Source organism: Lactuca virosa, chromosome 5 (genome assembly GCF_052849685.1).
Source record: "Lactuca virosa cultivar CGN04683 chromosome 5, Lactuca_virosa_CGN04683_v6, whole genome shotgun sequence".
NCBI classification, from domain to species: Eukaryota; Viridiplantae; Streptophyta; class Magnoliopsida; order Asterales; family Asteraceae; genus Lactuca; species Lactuca virosa.
The window spans coordinates 251,634,881-251,651,613 of record NC_136430.1 but is presented as its reverse complement, the minus strand read 5'-3'; the positions used below and the strand labels follow the sequence as shown (position 1 = coordinate 251,651,613).

General features: G+C 33.6%; 2 protein-coding genes across 5 annotated transcripts; one reads left to right on the top strand and one right to left on the bottom strand.

Annotated features, from left to right (window-relative positions):
* Positions 1–7,488: 7,488 nt before the first annotated feature.
* On the top strand, positions 7,489–10,188 carry LOC145117600 (putative serine/threonine-protein kinase PBL17). Of its 2 annotated transcripts, none has more exons than XM_079053897.1 (6): positions 7,489–8,072; positions 8,536–8,882; positions 8,962–9,097; positions 9,168–9,304; positions 9,386–9,470; positions 9,576–10,188. In XM_079053897.1, exons 1-6 carry the CDS (start codon positions 8,015–8,017, stop codon positions 10,001–10,003), a joined length of 1,191 nt encoding a protein of 396 aa, XP_078910023.1. In that variant the 5' UTR covers positions 7,489–8,014; the 3' UTR covers positions 10,004–10,188. The 2 variants fall into 2 exon arrangements, with proteins under 2 accessions (XP_078910023.1, XP_078910022.1); XM_079053896.1 differs by having other exon boundaries at positions 9,386–9,509.
* Positions 10,189–11,412: 1,224 nt separating this feature from the next.
* Positions 11,413–15,196, bottom strand: LOC145116383 (ARM repeat superfamily protein). 3 transcript variants are annotated; one of them, XM_079052725.1, is made up of 9 exons: positions 15,044–15,196; positions 14,924–14,946; positions 13,852–14,684; positions 13,537–13,737; positions 13,336–13,438; positions 12,696–13,243; positions 11,978–12,574; positions 11,740–11,905; positions 11,413–11,652 (listed from the first exon to the last, which is right to left on the bottom strand). In XM_079052725.1, exons 3-9 carry the CDS (start codon positions 14,503–14,505, stop codon positions 11,645–11,647), a joined length of 2,277 nt encoding a protein of 758 aa, XP_078908851.1. In that variant the 5' UTR covers positions 14,506–14,684; positions 14,924–14,946; positions 15,044–15,196; the 3' UTR covers positions 11,413–11,644. The 3 variants fall into 3 exon arrangements, with proteins under 3 accessions (XP_078908851.1, XP_078908849.1, XP_078908852.1); XM_079052723.1 differs by lacking the exon at positions 14,924–14,946; XM_079052726.1 differs by lacking the exon at positions 14,924–14,946 and having other exon boundaries at positions 11,740–11,888.
* Positions 15,197–16,733: the final 1,537 nt, after the last annotated feature.

The following is a 16,733-nucleotide window of genomic DNA, read 5'->3' as shown; positions in this document are numbered from 1 at the left end:
TTGTTTAACACTTATATAATAGTAATAATAGCTAGACTATTAATTAGTCGCGGTTAACGTTAGACTAAACCCTAGTGGTATTGATACTAGGTTTTGTCAAGGGAAAATTGTTCTGAGATAGCGAAGTGTTGTCCTAGTACCGAGTCACCACCTTTTCAAGTGAGTGCATAGTTACTTTCATCTTACACATAGATATGAAGTATTTAATGTAAATTACATGCTATGTGTGCATATTGTCTGTATACTTGCCGTCTATGCTGGGTGAAAGATTTTTATACATGTTTTAAATGATTTAAATTGTATATGTATTTTATATCTACAAAATGTGTTGGGTAAAACATGGGTAAATGAAATAATTGCTGTGTGACAAAAACAAAATGATGAGAGGTGATATAGACCATGAGATAAGGGTAAGAGGTGAACCATGAGAGAAGCCTTTTACCCAAGTGTTGGCCCCGTCATCTAGCAGAGTATGGATGACAACCACGGACTATTCTAGACAGTCCAGTGGATACTAGCAGGCTCGCAACCTGTAGGTGTTTTGAACTGTGTGCTCACCAGCTGTACTCTAAAACCCCTTGACATGTGTTGTGAGAGGAGTCTCAGAAACGACACTGTCGATAGACAAGATTAACCCTAGAGACTATGCAACGTAGTGCCTAAACCCCTTGACATGTGTTGTGAGAGGAGTCTCGGAATCGATAAAAGGTAATAACCCTGCGACTATGAGACTTAGTGCCTATTGAGTAAACCATGGAAACGATGGACTTTGTGTCGATTCCTTAGGATGATCCTTAGGAATGAATGAACGAGGAATAGTTGATTCTTAGGGTAGATCCTTAAGAGTAAAGAAGATAATGGGGATGGGTAATTGGGTTGATTGTTTGATGTTTAAACATAATAATTATATTATTGTGGGTTGAAAACCCTATGTACTCACCAGGTTTCCCAACCTGACCCACTCCAGCTCATTTCTATCACAAGTGTCGATATGAAGTTACATTACACTGAGAGATTAAGGAGATATAAATCCCTAGTGATAATGAATGTAAGTTCTGTTATGCTTATGTTTCTGTATTGACGATGACATCCCAAATGTTTTAAAATGAATAAAAAAATATTTTTCTTCGGAAATGCCTTGATAACGTATTTATCATGTTTTACTGGGAACAAATTCTGCAACATTTTTATTAAAAGAGGTACTCTGATTTTTATAAAGCATAAACAAAATCGGTCTTTTCTGGCCATGAAAATGGGGATGTCACAAATATATGAGGATTGATTGTGTAAATCATTCATTCTTATATATGTGGGCTTATGATCCATAGTTCTTCATGTTGGGCTAAACCCATGGAGTAACCCATGGATACTCCATGGAGGTTTTAACCCATGGAGCATGAAGAATATGGAAAGACATGAGTTACATGGTGTAACCCTAATAGCCACAATATATAAGGACCCCCTGGCTCAAGAAATTGGCACTAGTGTGTGTGCACATGAGGGCTAGCCGATTTGAGCATAGGAACCTTTTCTCTCAAGTTATTCCAAGATGTTGGTGATGTTGTGTGAACCATTTGAGGTGTCACACTTGAGGCACTAGGCTCTTAAGCTCCATGGAATCAAGCTACATAAAAATGTATGTCTTCTAACTTGTTTATATTACCCAAGTATCAATGATTGTATGATAGTTAGGGTAATATCTTGGAAAGTTCAAGTTTGCATGTATAATAGAGAAAACATAGATCCAAGGTATTTAGGGTTGCATGTACACCATAGGAGTGTTAGAATGCTCAAAACCCATCACACACAACATGCTTCCACTCCCTGATCACATTGTCATCTCAATGGAGACGAAGTCACTGACCATATACCGTTAAAGAACACTTAACTCGACAGGAGGCTCAGATGATCCTTCGAGTAGAAGATTCATTCCTGAAACGGTTAGACTCCAACGAGAGCTGGACAACAGGGTCAAATCAATTACTCTGAGATTATTTAATCCCACTGTGGGTGACTTAGCATTACCCAAACACCCAGATGCTCCTCATACACACAAAACCCAATTTGCTAGTACCGCCCGGAACACTAGCTGCCTTCTGGCTGCTTTCCAAAATCCACCCTGACCTCCTTGGTCCCGATTCGTCAGCCAATCATCTGAAATGTCGAGTCCCAACCTGGTTACTGAGCCAAAAGCTCCCATTTGAGTAAGTGATAACAGGGTACCTCAAGGAAAATACCTGCAAAATGAAGATCGATCTTCATATATACGGCCATTGCAATGATCGAGTTGAGCGATTTGAAAGAACAGTTGAAGAAATGATAGGAACAAAAAAAAGCAGAAGAATGAGACGAAATGATAGTTGAGTGTTCTTCAAGCGTTTTAGTAGGTGAATTAATTACACTTACGTGGCAACTGAGGTGGCTTTTTTAATCTATGTGGTATTACGTGGCATATGTGACCTTTTGATTAGGAAGAGGTTCACAAGGTGACCCCTTCACATTTTCCATAATGACCTTTTAAAGCGGTAAAACACAAGTACGTACCAATAAAACGCGAAAAAAAGAAAAAAAATCACGAGAAACCTTTTAAACCAATATATAAACATTATTGGACTACAGTGACAATAACCAATAAATAAATCCAACAAAGACGATTGATGAAGATATTGAGTGACTATGAGTTGCTTTGCAAGTAAATGAAATTTGTATGTATTATGTTTAAGATTTTTCAAGCTTATAAATATCAGTTTTACATGATTAGCATGCAAAATGATATAGTGTACAATGTGAAAGTTAAAAGAGAACAAGTTGCTTATGAAGAGATTTCACATTTAATATTCGTTTAATGCTCTCTTCAATTTAAGGTTACTGTCGATGGCATCATGGCACCATCTAGACCTCATACATATTTCATATCAACTTGAATATCATTCAATAACCCCACTTGTCATAACTTTTAAATTTTATTTTTTGAATATTAATTTTTTTAATGTTTATACTTTGCAATGATAATAATTTCTAATTTTTATTTTGTTTTCCTTTTTTATTTTGTGAATATAATTGTTAGTATGTGTTTACTGATTATTTATAAGAGCATATTTTAATGAATAAAAATAAAAAATAATATGAAATATGTTAAATCAAATTTTATTCTATTTTTGTCATAACATGTAACTTTTAACATATTAATATTAAAAATTATTATGAGTAGTATATTATTGATTTATTTCAACGATTTCTTATTATCTTTGCCAAATACAAGTTTCTATTGAAAACTAAATAACAAAATCAAACATCGAATATAAATATAATGTTTTTTTTTGTCATTTAGAATGTATAAATATGCATAAAGTGTCTTTCTAATTAAACAAAACATGGCTTAAAAATAATATAATATAGATAAAATATAGGCTTTTAAAACACTCATTTTTCATAATTTTATTTACACTTTTGTAATATATAGAAAAATAATTTTATTGCATTTTTGTTATAAATAAATTAATATAAAATTTGTTTATTATATACATAAATAATTCTATCTTATTATGAATTTTTTTGTCATAGGAAATATGTATATTAGAGGAGTGATGATGATATCCTTTTGAAGAGTAGCTTTTGGATATTGATGTCCAGGTAAGTCTTGTGAATGAGTTCATCTAGTGAATTTATTTATTTGATTTTTAAGGGATACATTTGTAAAATACATGTAGAGTCCAATATTGTCTCTAAAAAAAGTCATTATGGAGAGAATGATGACTCAAACATATATAAAGATATAAATGATCATGTCATATCAATACGTGATATATTAACACTCTCCTTCAGAGACGGTGGTTCGATGAGGCCAAAAAATGATGTGTTAAGCGACAGGGTGTCAATGCCGACTCTGATACTATATAAAATATATGTAGAGTCCAAGATTGTATCTCCAAAAAATCCCTTGTGGAAAAAATCATGGACAAATCCGAAATTTTCGAACTAGATATGGATTTTCAAACATTTTGAAAAAAAGAGTTCGCTTTCAATCTACTTTTCAGACAAAACAATTATAGAACTTGTTTTCGCAAGAGAAAAAATTGTTCGAAAATTGCATACTTTCGAACTTTGTAGTAATTTGCAAAAAAGTTGGTGAAAGAAATGATTATTGTCATCTAAGTTCTACCACTTTATTTGGATGGATACCCATAATAATAACAAAGAAACATATAAAATACAAATGTTGTATTCTTTAACATGTATAACAATAAGGAAAACATTTAAATAGTAAAATTTCTTAAATTAACAAAAAAAAAAACATTTCATTTTATTTCATTGGAAATAAGAGCGTTGTAATTATTCAAGTAATATTATATTGAGAGACGAGAGACTCAGGTGTTGTTTGTTTTTTCTGAGGCAAAATGTCTGCAGTCTGCGGACCATATCTGTAGACCTCTGCAGTAGAAGAGATGGACCAAACGTCTGCAGTCTGAAAAAAAAAGACTGTTTGTTTTTTTAACATCTGCGGGCTACTAAAATAAACTGAAATCTAAATAAACTGATTTTTTTAAACTTCAAAGTGATTTTGTAATATTTTTATGACTTTGTTATAAATAATTAACGAATCTAGATCAACTTTTATGTATTATTGTATAAAAAATAAAAATAAAAATGGTATGAATTAACGTATATATTTGATAAAAACCAACAACTTTGGTTGCAAAGTTATAACTAAACATTATAATTAGTGATCAAAGAATTTGATACATAAATGGATGGAAATAAACTTCGATTTTTTCAATTAAATCCATTAAAAACGTACCATAAATATTTTCTCGAGAAATTGAAGATACTGTATTAAATAATGTTTTACAAAATTTGGCAAAAAAATATAAGAATATATTATGATTTTTTTTCATATTTATATAAACAACTTCAACGGCTATTAGTGTAATAAATCTTTATTTATAAATTTGTCAAAAGTATCATGTTTGTATCGTCGAACGTTTTTTTTTAAGTTTTGTAATTTTTTTTTCAAATTGTTTATCATTAATAAAGTAGGAAAAAATATAAATTAAAAACAACTTAAAAAAAAGATATATATGTTTTTTAGGGACAAAATTGCAAAAATGGTCCCTGTGGTATGCAAATTTTTGGGGTTTTAGTCCAAGCCCCGAGTTTTTTGGATTCATGGTCCTTTTGGAGTGGTTTGTATGTGGAATTGGTCCCCGGACTTAACACCCGTTAAAAAGGATCTGTTAACTCCCTCATGTGCCTCACACGTGAGGGTATATCCGTCATTTCATATGTAAGGGACCATTTTTGCATAAACCTTTTTTGGCTTAATTCATTTTAAAGATCCCCACCGTTTCTATCTTCTTCCCTAATGTTCCCCAACGTCTATTTTTTCTACCCTTCTTCTTGAGCTCTGTTACAACAACAATGGTTCAATAGTGAACCAGATCCAAAGAAAAGTGCTATGGTTTCCCCAATCCCAAAAGCAGCAGCTAAGGCTAAAGAAGTTGAAACAGATGGAAGAAACTTCTTCTTGCTTCCACTCATGCTATCTAAACAAAAAAAAAAGGTTTTTCTTGATTAGGTTAAGTAAGAGTAAATAACAAGTAGTTATCGATACATAAATTGGAATTACCATGGCTGAGAAAAGTGGAGTCATCATCATCATCATCCTTGACTAATACTGCTTGTTCTTCAGCAACAAATAAGGTTGTGATATTGAGTAGAGGAATATTGAACAATTTTGCTACCAGATTGAATATTGATATGGAAACGCCAACAACAGCCAATTCAGCAAAGCCTAAAAGGAGTAACTAGATACATCAGATGCTTATATGAGAATTGGATAATTTTTTTTCAGAGAAAACATTGTCAATTGAAGAAACCTGATAATATGCATTGTACTGAGATTATGAGAATGAGTTTTTACCTAAATGACCAACAAATGCAATATCAACCAGTGAAGTAATTGGATCAGCAGGAAGAGCTAATGCAACTAGCAATGCGATCGACATGATCTCCGTTCCAAGTTCATCTAACTTAAGCTTCTCTCTGCACTCCAAAACAAATCAAAACAACTAAATCACACACTTCGATAAGAAAAAATCAATCTTGCCTCTCCTTTATACATTCATACTCCCCAAATCAACTCGTTTAAATTGCTACTAGAATTCGGATATTTAAAATTGATGGTAAAAGCTAGACAAATGTCAAGAAATATTACCTAAAAACTTTAAATCAACGACGCGAATGGCTTGGATGAAATGGAACCAGAAGGTGAAGAAGGTGCGACTTCATCTAAGTTCTCATCATCATCATCTGATTCAGTTTGGGATTTAAATCCGGGTTTTTCTACAGGGCGTTCTGGGGATGAAGTGCTAGGGTTTTGCCTGGATGATGATTTAGGTAAAGTTCGAAATCGAATTGAAGAATCGGGGATTTGTATGAATGATTGAACTCTGAAACAACGATTACCATGTTGACAATTTCATGAACGAATAAGATGATTGTGGTGAAAGATACAGATGTTGCTCATAATTTGCAGAATCTAAGAAGGAGAAGAGCAACTGGAAACCAGATACAAATTTTGTTACTCACTAATTTTAACGAAAAAAATTGCAAAAATGGTCCCTTACATATGAAATGACGGATATACCCTCACGTGTGAGGCACATGAGGGGGTTAACAGATCCTTGTTAACCGGAGTTAAGTCCGGGGACCAATTCCATATAGAAACCACTCCAAAAGGACCATGAATCCAAAAAACACGAGGTTTGGACTAAAACCCCAAAAATTTGCATACCACATTGACCATTTTTGCAATTTTGTCTTTTTTAGGTTAGAAGATGTCTGAAGATGTTAGAAGACTCCGGTTCACATCTGCGCCAAGAAGAGGGCGCGCGGACATTTTTAGGTCTGCAGTCTTCAAAAAAACAAACAGTCTGCGAAGGCTAATGTCTGTGTGTGGTCTGCGCGGCGCAGACAGAAGAGGTCACGCAGATCTGCAGATAAAAAACCACTACCTCAATATCCTTCTACCAAATATTTATACTTATCATCTTACTCACCGAATAACGATAAATATCAATATTATTAAACAGATAAGAGGATAAAATAATACAGCACACATGTCACAAAATTTTATTTTCCTACGAATGATATTTTAAAGAACATATGACATATTGGCATACGTTATGTGGTATTTAGATAAAATAATTAATATATCATTACACTTATGTATTCCCAAAAATAATGGAATAATTATAGTATCATAAAATGCGAAAAGAAAAGGTCAAGAAGCAAACTATTATTCCTCCTTAGTTCTACAATACCTTGCCATTGACTGAAGAGTTAAAGATTCATATTTAATATATTTTATCTAATTTTTTATTGTAATACAACAATTAAATATAATTAATCATTGTATTGATGTTGATGATCAAATTAGCTATATATAATGTTTGATTAAATTAAAATTCAATTTTTCGCTAAAAAGCATAACACTTGCTCTACTTCCTATGTAAAAAACGTGTTTTTTGGATTCTTGAAGAGGAGATAACGCCGTCTAAATCCAAACCAAATGCCGATGGTTTTGGCATATCTTTTTTGGTGCAGATCTTTTCTTCTTTCCTCTTAACCGACGAACCTAAACCTTGAATTTTAAAAAGGAAAGAAATCCCTTGAATGAAATCTCTATGTTTCTCGTAATAATTAGTATTCTAAGAAAGAATCCGTCTTCCAACTCCGTCGTACTACTTTATCTCAGTCTCACTAAGATTTTGATTTAGATTCTGAGTGATACCCAGATCGGATTCCGGCCAATAATTTGTAATCTCCGACTACCCTTTTGATATTTCGCAAAATGATTGAAATTGTTCAGATATATGATGAAATAGAGTAAAGAGGGCCATGATTGAATTTCTATATTCGACTGTGTTTGTGACTCATAAGTCATCAACAATGTGTCGATATTAAGATATTTGAATCCGGGTTTCCTTTTTTGTAACTTGAGATAGATTGATTAATGGGTACTTGTTTTAGTTCCGATGATGATGAACAACATTCTTTCCAAAACAACCCAGGTATATTCCACGATTTCAACTCCACTTTCTTGATGCTTTTTCTTTAATTTCTTGTGTGCATTCTTAATTCGATTAGCCCTAGCGTCGATTGAACATTATTATATTCAAAGATTGAAATTTAACTTGTAAAATATTATAAGGGATGAAGAAAAATGATTTTCCACTTCTGTTTTCATATGATCTCATAGTAACTTCCGGAATTCAAGTTTTACACAGATGTTCTATTTTGTAAAACTAAAACGTTTCTTTAACAAACTTCTACATTCTTTAGATAAGATTACCATTAAATCAGTTTAACTTCACGAGATGTGTAAATTTGAAGCGCAACATTTCTCTAAATGTCGCTATTCAGATTCATTTCCCTCTATTCGAGTAGTTTATTTCTATTCATTTGAATCATGAAAATAAAACCTCTAACAACAGAGTCCCCATGTGGTTATTGATTAAAGATTGAAAATTTCAGGTGAAAACCAAGGGTTTCCGTCTAAAGAAGCCTTGAAGATTCCATCAAAACAGAGTATCTTGGAATCTCCCAATATAAAGAGTCCTAGTAGTGTAGTGGTGATCACAAAAGATGTTAAATCTCTTAGACAAAACCCTGGATCTTATAGCAATCTTGATGTTTTTACATATGATGAGATGCGAATTGCTACTAAACTCTTTAGACCAGATCAAGTTCTAGGTGAAGGTGGATTTGGAGTTGTTTATAAAGGACTTATAGATGATAATGTAAGATCTGGTTATTCTAAAACCCAAGTTGCAGTTAAAGAACTTGATCCTGAAGGAATTCAAGGTGATAGAGAATGGCTGGTATGTAATTCCATTTCCATGTATGCTCTTATGTTTATACATGTATGTATGTATGTATGTAAAGTTATATAATTTTCAGGCTGAAGTGAATTATTTAGGACAACTACAACACCCAAATCTTGTGAAGCTTATTGGATATTGTTGTGAGGAAGATCATCGCCTATTGGTGTATGAATATATGGCATCTGGAAGCTTGGAGAAACACCTATTTCGAAGTGAGTATCTTAATAAATCATATATATTTTGTAATATTGTTATAATGGTATTGAATTTTGTATGTAAAAGGAGTATGTGCAACATTGACATGGTCAAGAAGAATCAAGATTGCTTTAGATGCTGCAAAAGGGCTTGCTTTTCTCCATGATGCTGAAAGGCCAATCATCTATCGCGATTTCAAGACATCAAATATCTTGTTGGATGCTGTTAGTTTGTCTAAATTAATAAAAAAAAAAATTTAAGTTGATAAAAAATGGTAGGGAGTTAATGTGAAAATAAATTTTCAGGACTTCAATGCAAAATTATCTGATTTTGGACTTGCAAAAGATGGACCTATGGGAGATCAAACACATGTATCGACTCGAGTTATGGGTACATATGGATATGCAGCTCCTGAATATGTCATGACTGGTATGTATGTATGTATGTATGGGAGAATGTGGTTTTATGTTGTGTGAATTTTTTTTTTTTTTTCAGGGCATTTGACAGCAAGAAGTGATATATATGGATTTGGAGTGGTGCTTTTGGAGATGCTGATTGGTCGAAGAGCAATGGACAAAAGTAGGCCAAGTCGTGAGCATAATTTGGTTGAATGGGCTAGACCACTTTTAGTTCATAATAAGAAACTTGTGAGAATACTTGACCCAAGAATGGAAGGTCAATACTCATCAAAAACTGCTTTTAAAGTTGCTAATTTGGCTTACCAATGTCTAAGTCAAAACCCTAAAGGTAGACCGATTATGACTCAAGTGGTTGAGACACTTGAGTCGATTCAGACACGTGAAGAAGAGGTTCTTTTTCAAGGTGGGAGTGTGACTTTGTTTGAAGCACATGATGTTAAGAAGAAGGAAAATGAAGTGAAAGTGGAAGGTGAAGGTGAGGCTCCGAAGGAGACTATGGTGTGAGAGGGGTTATATGTGTATTTTGATGGGAACTTTGTTGTACAAGATGTAATGGATAGTTTTTTTTTGGGAATTACTTTGAATGTTTTTGATGATATTTTGTTAGGAAAATGAGATTTTCCACTTGACTTTAAGTTGTGAATTAGTTTTGTTTATGATGTTGATCTAAAGTAGTAGTTTTGTTGTTATATCTAGATTTTAATGGCCATTTGTAATTGTGTGGGTTGTTTTCAACTTTTCATGGGATTTTTATGTAGTGTTTGGGTGTACACGGAAATGGGTATATAATTGTTTATTTCATTGGAATAAAGAAATTGTATTTCAAAGAAAAAAAAATGTATTTCTTTGTGGATCGGTTGAAATGGGGATGTGATTTCTTGTAGAGTAAATTACAAGAATGATCCATGAGTTTCTTGAAAATGTTCATTGTTTTCTTTCCCTTTTCCTTTTTGCAAATTTCAGACAAACTTTAAGGGTGCGTTTAGTTGTGGAAAATTTTCCAGTTTTCTAAGAAAATTTTCCAAGAAAAACGGAAAATTTGAAAACGCGTTTGGTTCGTTCAGTTTTCCAAAATTTTCCAAGAAAATGAAAATTTTCAGTTTTCCAAATTGTATGTAAATTAGAAAAGTGATTTTTACAGTTTTCCAAAGTTTTCCAAATTTATAAGATGGAAAATGAAAACTTTCCCTGTTTCAACCAAACGAGTTTTCTAAAATTTTCATTGAAAATTGAAAATGAAAACTCAACTCTATTTTCTGAAAACATTTTCTTAGAAAATGAAAACAATTTTCCACAACAAAACGCATCCTTAAGGGTGTGATTGGTTGTGGAAAATTTTCCAGTTTTCTAGGAAAATTTTCCAAGAAAAACGAAAATTTTGAAAACGCGTTTGGTTCGTTCAGTTTTCCAAAAATTTTCAAGAAAATGAAAATTTTCAGTTTTTCAAATTGTATGTAAATTAAAAAAGTGATTTTTACAGTTTTCCAAATTTCTAAGATGGAAAATGAAAACTCCTTCGGTTTCATCCAAATGGGTTTTCTAAAATTTTCATTGAAAACTGAAAGCGAAAACTCAACTTTATTTTCTGAAAACATTTTCTTAGAAAATGCAAACAGTTTTGTGAAACACAAACCATTTTTGTCTTAATTGGGTATTTTCCTTCCAAAAATTGGATGCTTTTCGGGTTTTGTGAAACACAAACCATTCTTGTAATTTATTTAAAAAATAATTTCAATCATACAATACAATACAACCAAACATGGTTATAAAATACAACAACCCATTTTATTACTTTGTATATCAAGTTACCTTGTCAAACAAAACCTTATCCTTGATATGATATCCGATGATTGTTCATTGTTTTTTTTATACATTTTCCAAGTTGTATGTAAGATTGAGTTACATGTTTCACATATAAAAAGCTTAGCAACACGATGCCTATTGTACATTTCAATAGCTTAGTACACAAAAAAAAAAATATGTGATGCAAAAAAAACTTTTTTGCTTCTCACTTTGAAACAAAAACATCATGTCATGTTCCAATATTGCCTTTAAACATACAATCAATCAACTAGAATACATAACAACAACTCAAGCTTTAACTTCCAACCACCAAATCCTCAGCCTCCTAAGCAATCTATGCTATCATTTCCCTGCATAAAAAAAAGATCCATCATGTATGAACACATTAATTCATTAAAAAAAATATAATTAAAAAAAAAAAGCATATTCTTGCTTACCCCAAACTTGATGCAATCTTGATACTAATTGTGTAATTGATCTCCTCTCCATAGCATTTGGGAATTCCATGTTTACAGCTTCCTGAATTGCACCCAAGAATTGTCTCCTTGCTTTTGTAGTCAATACAAGCTGATTTGCTCCATGCCCACTACTTAAGTCAACCGCCTAAAATAAATTATTAATTATTTTTAATTCATTAAACCTCAAAAATAATAATTTTTAACACAAGAAAATTACCTGTTGGAGCCAAGGGATTATTGAACTCATGAATTGTTGTTCAGACAAGAAGAAAGCCAAAGTCCCAAGAACATCATTTGCAGTTCTATTCGATAAACTTTCCAAAACGGGCCCCGTTTTATCAAGAAGATCCACTAAAACCATTTCATCACCACAATTCAAAGCTTCAACATAAGCCGAGTCTAAATCCCCTTGTAATAAATACCCTTTCACAATTTCAAACGGACCATTCCCATTCCTGACACTCGAACCAAATCCGGAATCGACAATTCCATTCCGAAGTCCATGCATTCCCTTTTTTACAGGATTTCTACTTGTTTTTATTACCCTTGGATCCATCCATGAGGCTTCTTCCCAGGAATCGGATTTTCTCATACTCTGTAATGGTGATTTCCTGTCCACAGAGGATCTTGGGGTGCATGTTGAGAGTCTAGGGGAAGGAATGGTGGAATTCTTTTTTGAAAATTTAGGGGCGGAATCGGAATATGTTCTTCCATTGTTAGTTATGTCTTCTGACATTCGATCCACTACGTTTTCTAAAGTGGAGACTTTTGATTGAATCATGGATAAGCTATCCATTGTCTTTCTTGCAAACACCTGATAAATAAATTTAGTAATCAAGTAAAAGCTTATAAAAATTGTTTGTTTTCATTCCTTTTCCATCATCAAAACGAATGAAAATATGCAATATGAAGTATGAAGTATAAATGTAAAATACCTGCAACAAATCCAAGAGATTCGATTGTTTGGATTCAATTTCTAGAAGCTTCTCTCGAATGCAAGACATTTCTTTTGCTGTTTGCACACAACACGCACGTGATTCATGCCCAATTATCGAACTTGATTCAGTCACAGTTGAATCGAGGCTTTTCCGATCTTGAACCTTTGGAAAATACCTCTGTTCTTCAGTACTAGCTTCTTCCTCGATTTCATTTTGATTTGATTTTACGAAATTACCCTTCACATGATCGTCGCCGATGACTGTTACCGAAGAGGATTCTTGTTTGTCATCCATGGGCACGTATTCGTATCCGGTATCTTGAATCGATGTGATGTCCGATTTAGTCCTTTCGAATGTTTTTGTGACAGAACTACCCTCGGATTCTTCATCGCGAGTGTATGCTAATGAGATGTTACGTGTTTTTGGGACATTCACTTCTATTTGCCAATCTTTTGTATCGGAATTTTGAGGGCTTTCTACATAACTTATACCTGTTTTTCTAACAGAAAGAGGAACCCTTTTTTTATTGGATTCACTGTAATCACCTGAAATTTTAGCAGAATGTTAATAGAAGCTATTCGCAATGATCAAATATACCTAAAATACCCCTCTAATAACAACATTATCACAATTAAACCTTTTATAGAAGATCCAGCTTCTGAAAGCTCAGATGCATCAGTTCCCAGAAGACTTTTCCAGAGTTGTAAAGCCTGAAGTACTGTATCCCTAACTGGTTTGACCTATATAAATAAATAAACAAAAAGTAACTTTTTAATCCAACGTATATTCATAAAATGAAATGTAATTTTCAGAAAATTAGTTGCAGAATAACATGAACCTTATCAAATCGACATAATTCAAGTGAACGAATGCAAGATGATTTGATAGAATCAGAGAATGATCCATTGGTTGAAGTGGAAGCAAGTTCTAATAATGCTTCACATGCAGCTTTTCTTGTTCTCCAATCACTGTTCTTAAGAGCTTCTTGGATGCTACTCATTGCAGCATTTAAAGTAGTTTGTGTTGAAGCACCTCCTGCCTGAAATTTTAAAAAAGGTAATTTTGAAATGATTCACTTGTTACAGAAAAAGAAATGTACAAAAACAGTCAAAGTTAAAACAAGGAATTAAACGAGTTAAATTACTAAACTAACCTGAATGATACTTCTGTTTAACTCAATCATGGCTGGTTTAGCCATGAAGTGTGGATTCTTCAGCATCTTTGTAGTCCTTATCAACATACGTTGTAGAATAGACACAGGTGGGTCCCGCGTATGATCAATTACACGTGATAAACACAATGCTGAACCACATTGAGCATGTTTATTTTGATCACCTAATGCTTCAAAAAGAGGTCTCACTAGTAAAACGAAACTACCCTCTTGCTCATTATCAGTAGTGCTCAATTTGGATGCCAAAATACTCATAGTCTCAATACAAGCATTTCTCACAACAGAATCTGGATCTTTGAGTCGTTTAACTATACTAATTACCATTTTGCCCAGGTGTGGGATAATGAGATCTTGGTGGAAGGTTGCGAGGGTGCCCATTAATTTTATACATTCCTTTCGAACAGCTATCTTTTGCTCTGAATCGGTGTCTAAAATGCATGACAAAAATGGTGAAACCCCGTCTGGAGTTAAACTCTCGATTGTTCTTCCAAGTTCTTCAACCCCAATTTCATATGTGTCTCTGTCAGCAATCTTGTTTAATGCGAGAATAACACGTTGTTTTAGCTCAAAGATCACATGTTGGTTGCTAACCCTAGATGTTATCCCTTTCGATTTCAGTGGAGCATGCATCTTCATCTTAATTCTTAAGCCCCTTCAACAAATTCTTAGTATAGGCCTGGCTGTTACTGAAGCTCCATCAATAAACAGAAAATAAAATAGTGTGTAGTTTGAAATGCATCAGTTGATCATGGAAAGCATCGTCGTACTACTCAAAATCAGTACCTAGATGAAGATCAGGCCCAGAATGATCCAAGCTGCAAGAACATAAATGATAAAACAAATCATTACAGGAGACAGAACTGTTCATCGGGCCAAACGATAGACTTTATACACAGTAAAACCCTAGAAAGAAACCAATGAAGAGCATTTTCTTTCGTATTTCCCCCAAAAGGAATAAACTTAACTAAGTGCAACTAATTGCAGCACAAAAGAGGTAAATTGCAGTGAATAGATCATTATGCGAAAGTGAAAAACTTTAGAAGAAAGAACATACATTGAATCGTACGGCATCAAGCCCTAGTTTTAGAAACAGAAATGTAGCGAAAATAAGATCCAAATAAAATTAAGGAATTACTCATAAAACATTGCAAGATTTGGGTTGAAATATACTTACGGAATGGGGGAGATCATCTTCATCAAGGAGTGAGGAATTTGAAGCGAATCCATAGGCATTGAAGGAGATATTTTAATGGAGGTATTCTATTGTTGAAATTTGAAATGAGGTGAGTCGTAGCACCTCTGTTTTCGCGCTTTTGAGAGTGTGGATTCGAATTCGAAATGCAAGGCATGGCGTGGGTACCAACGTGTATTATATTCTTTGTCATCTCTTAATTCTTATCATATTCTTTGTCATTTCTTACAATTTGGCCCCTCAACTAGCCTATATATAATTCAATTCAATTTGATCTCGTTTGTCTTTTTTAAGTGTTATAAGTTTTGAGATCTAAAATGTAGACATAATTTGAATAACAAAATTATTTAGACTATTTGGAAAATGAGTTACATAAGATAAATAGATATGTATATTTTTTTTGATTATTCGAGTATTATTGAATATTTAGGTGGTTGGAATTTATAAGTTTGTCAAATAATATTTTAAGCTATTATCTTATAAAAAATAGGTCGTTTGTGTTAGCATATTAGTTAGTCTTTGTATTTGTATTGGTTTCTATATGCATGGCCATATGTTTAGGCCATTTTCACATTATGCTCTTGTATTGTATATATTGAGGGTACGTAATACAATTGGTTTTTCATGGGAATAATAGACGATTACATGGTATTAGAGACTTTTCGATCGTTCTAAACCCTAATCGACTCCTACCTTCTCGTCGATCTTTCCATCTCTTCTCAGTCTTTCTGGTTATTTCTTTCATTATTCTTGCATACTCGATCTCTGTTTCTGTACCCTCATCATGTTAGGAGTCCTCACTGATAAGCCATCTTCCACAATTAACATAAAACATGTAGTTTCGTTTGTCTTGGATCTGGACCAGATGAACGATGAACTACGATATGGCGAGAACTTTTTGAAATTACTGCATTGGATACGGAGTCGATCACCATCTCAAGCCGCCTACTGAAGCACCTCAGACAAAGAGAAGACAAGGGTACCGCCGAATCTGAGGCTGCCAAAGCTTCTTGGTTACGAACGGACGCAATAGTAAGATCATGGATGTACGGTACCCTTTCTACTTCTCTTCTTAACATGATCTTCAAAAAACAAGCATCTACCTTTGAGGTTTGGGACAACCTTGAGAAGGTTTTTCGTGACAATAAAGCTTCCAAAATCATTCAGCTTGATAGAGAACTTCGAAACATCAGTCTTGGTAACTTGTATATCGTCGAATATTGTAACAAATTCAAAGCCTTTGCAGATCGTTTAGAGCACATGAATGTCAAAGTCCCTTAAACAAATTTAGTTGCTTATATGATCAATGGTCTTTCTCAAAATTTCTGGTATATCGCTATAAACATCCACCATCGGGATCTACCTGTTTCTTTTTGGGATGCACGATCAATGTTAATCTGTGAGGAGCAGCAATTGATTCAAAATGAACAGTGTGACATATCCATCACTCACACGGATCACTCATCTTCGTTGAATGCTCTCACGGTTCAATCCTCTGTTTCAATCCTCGAATAATCATAACAATAGCGGAGGGAGAGGGGGTTACCGTTGAGGACGTGGCGGTCGTAACAACCGTGGTGATCGGGGTGGTGGCCGAAATGGTGGCCGATTTCATAATAACAATGGTGGTTCTAATTCTTCAGGCGACAGCTTTCTTGGCAATCAACGGCGT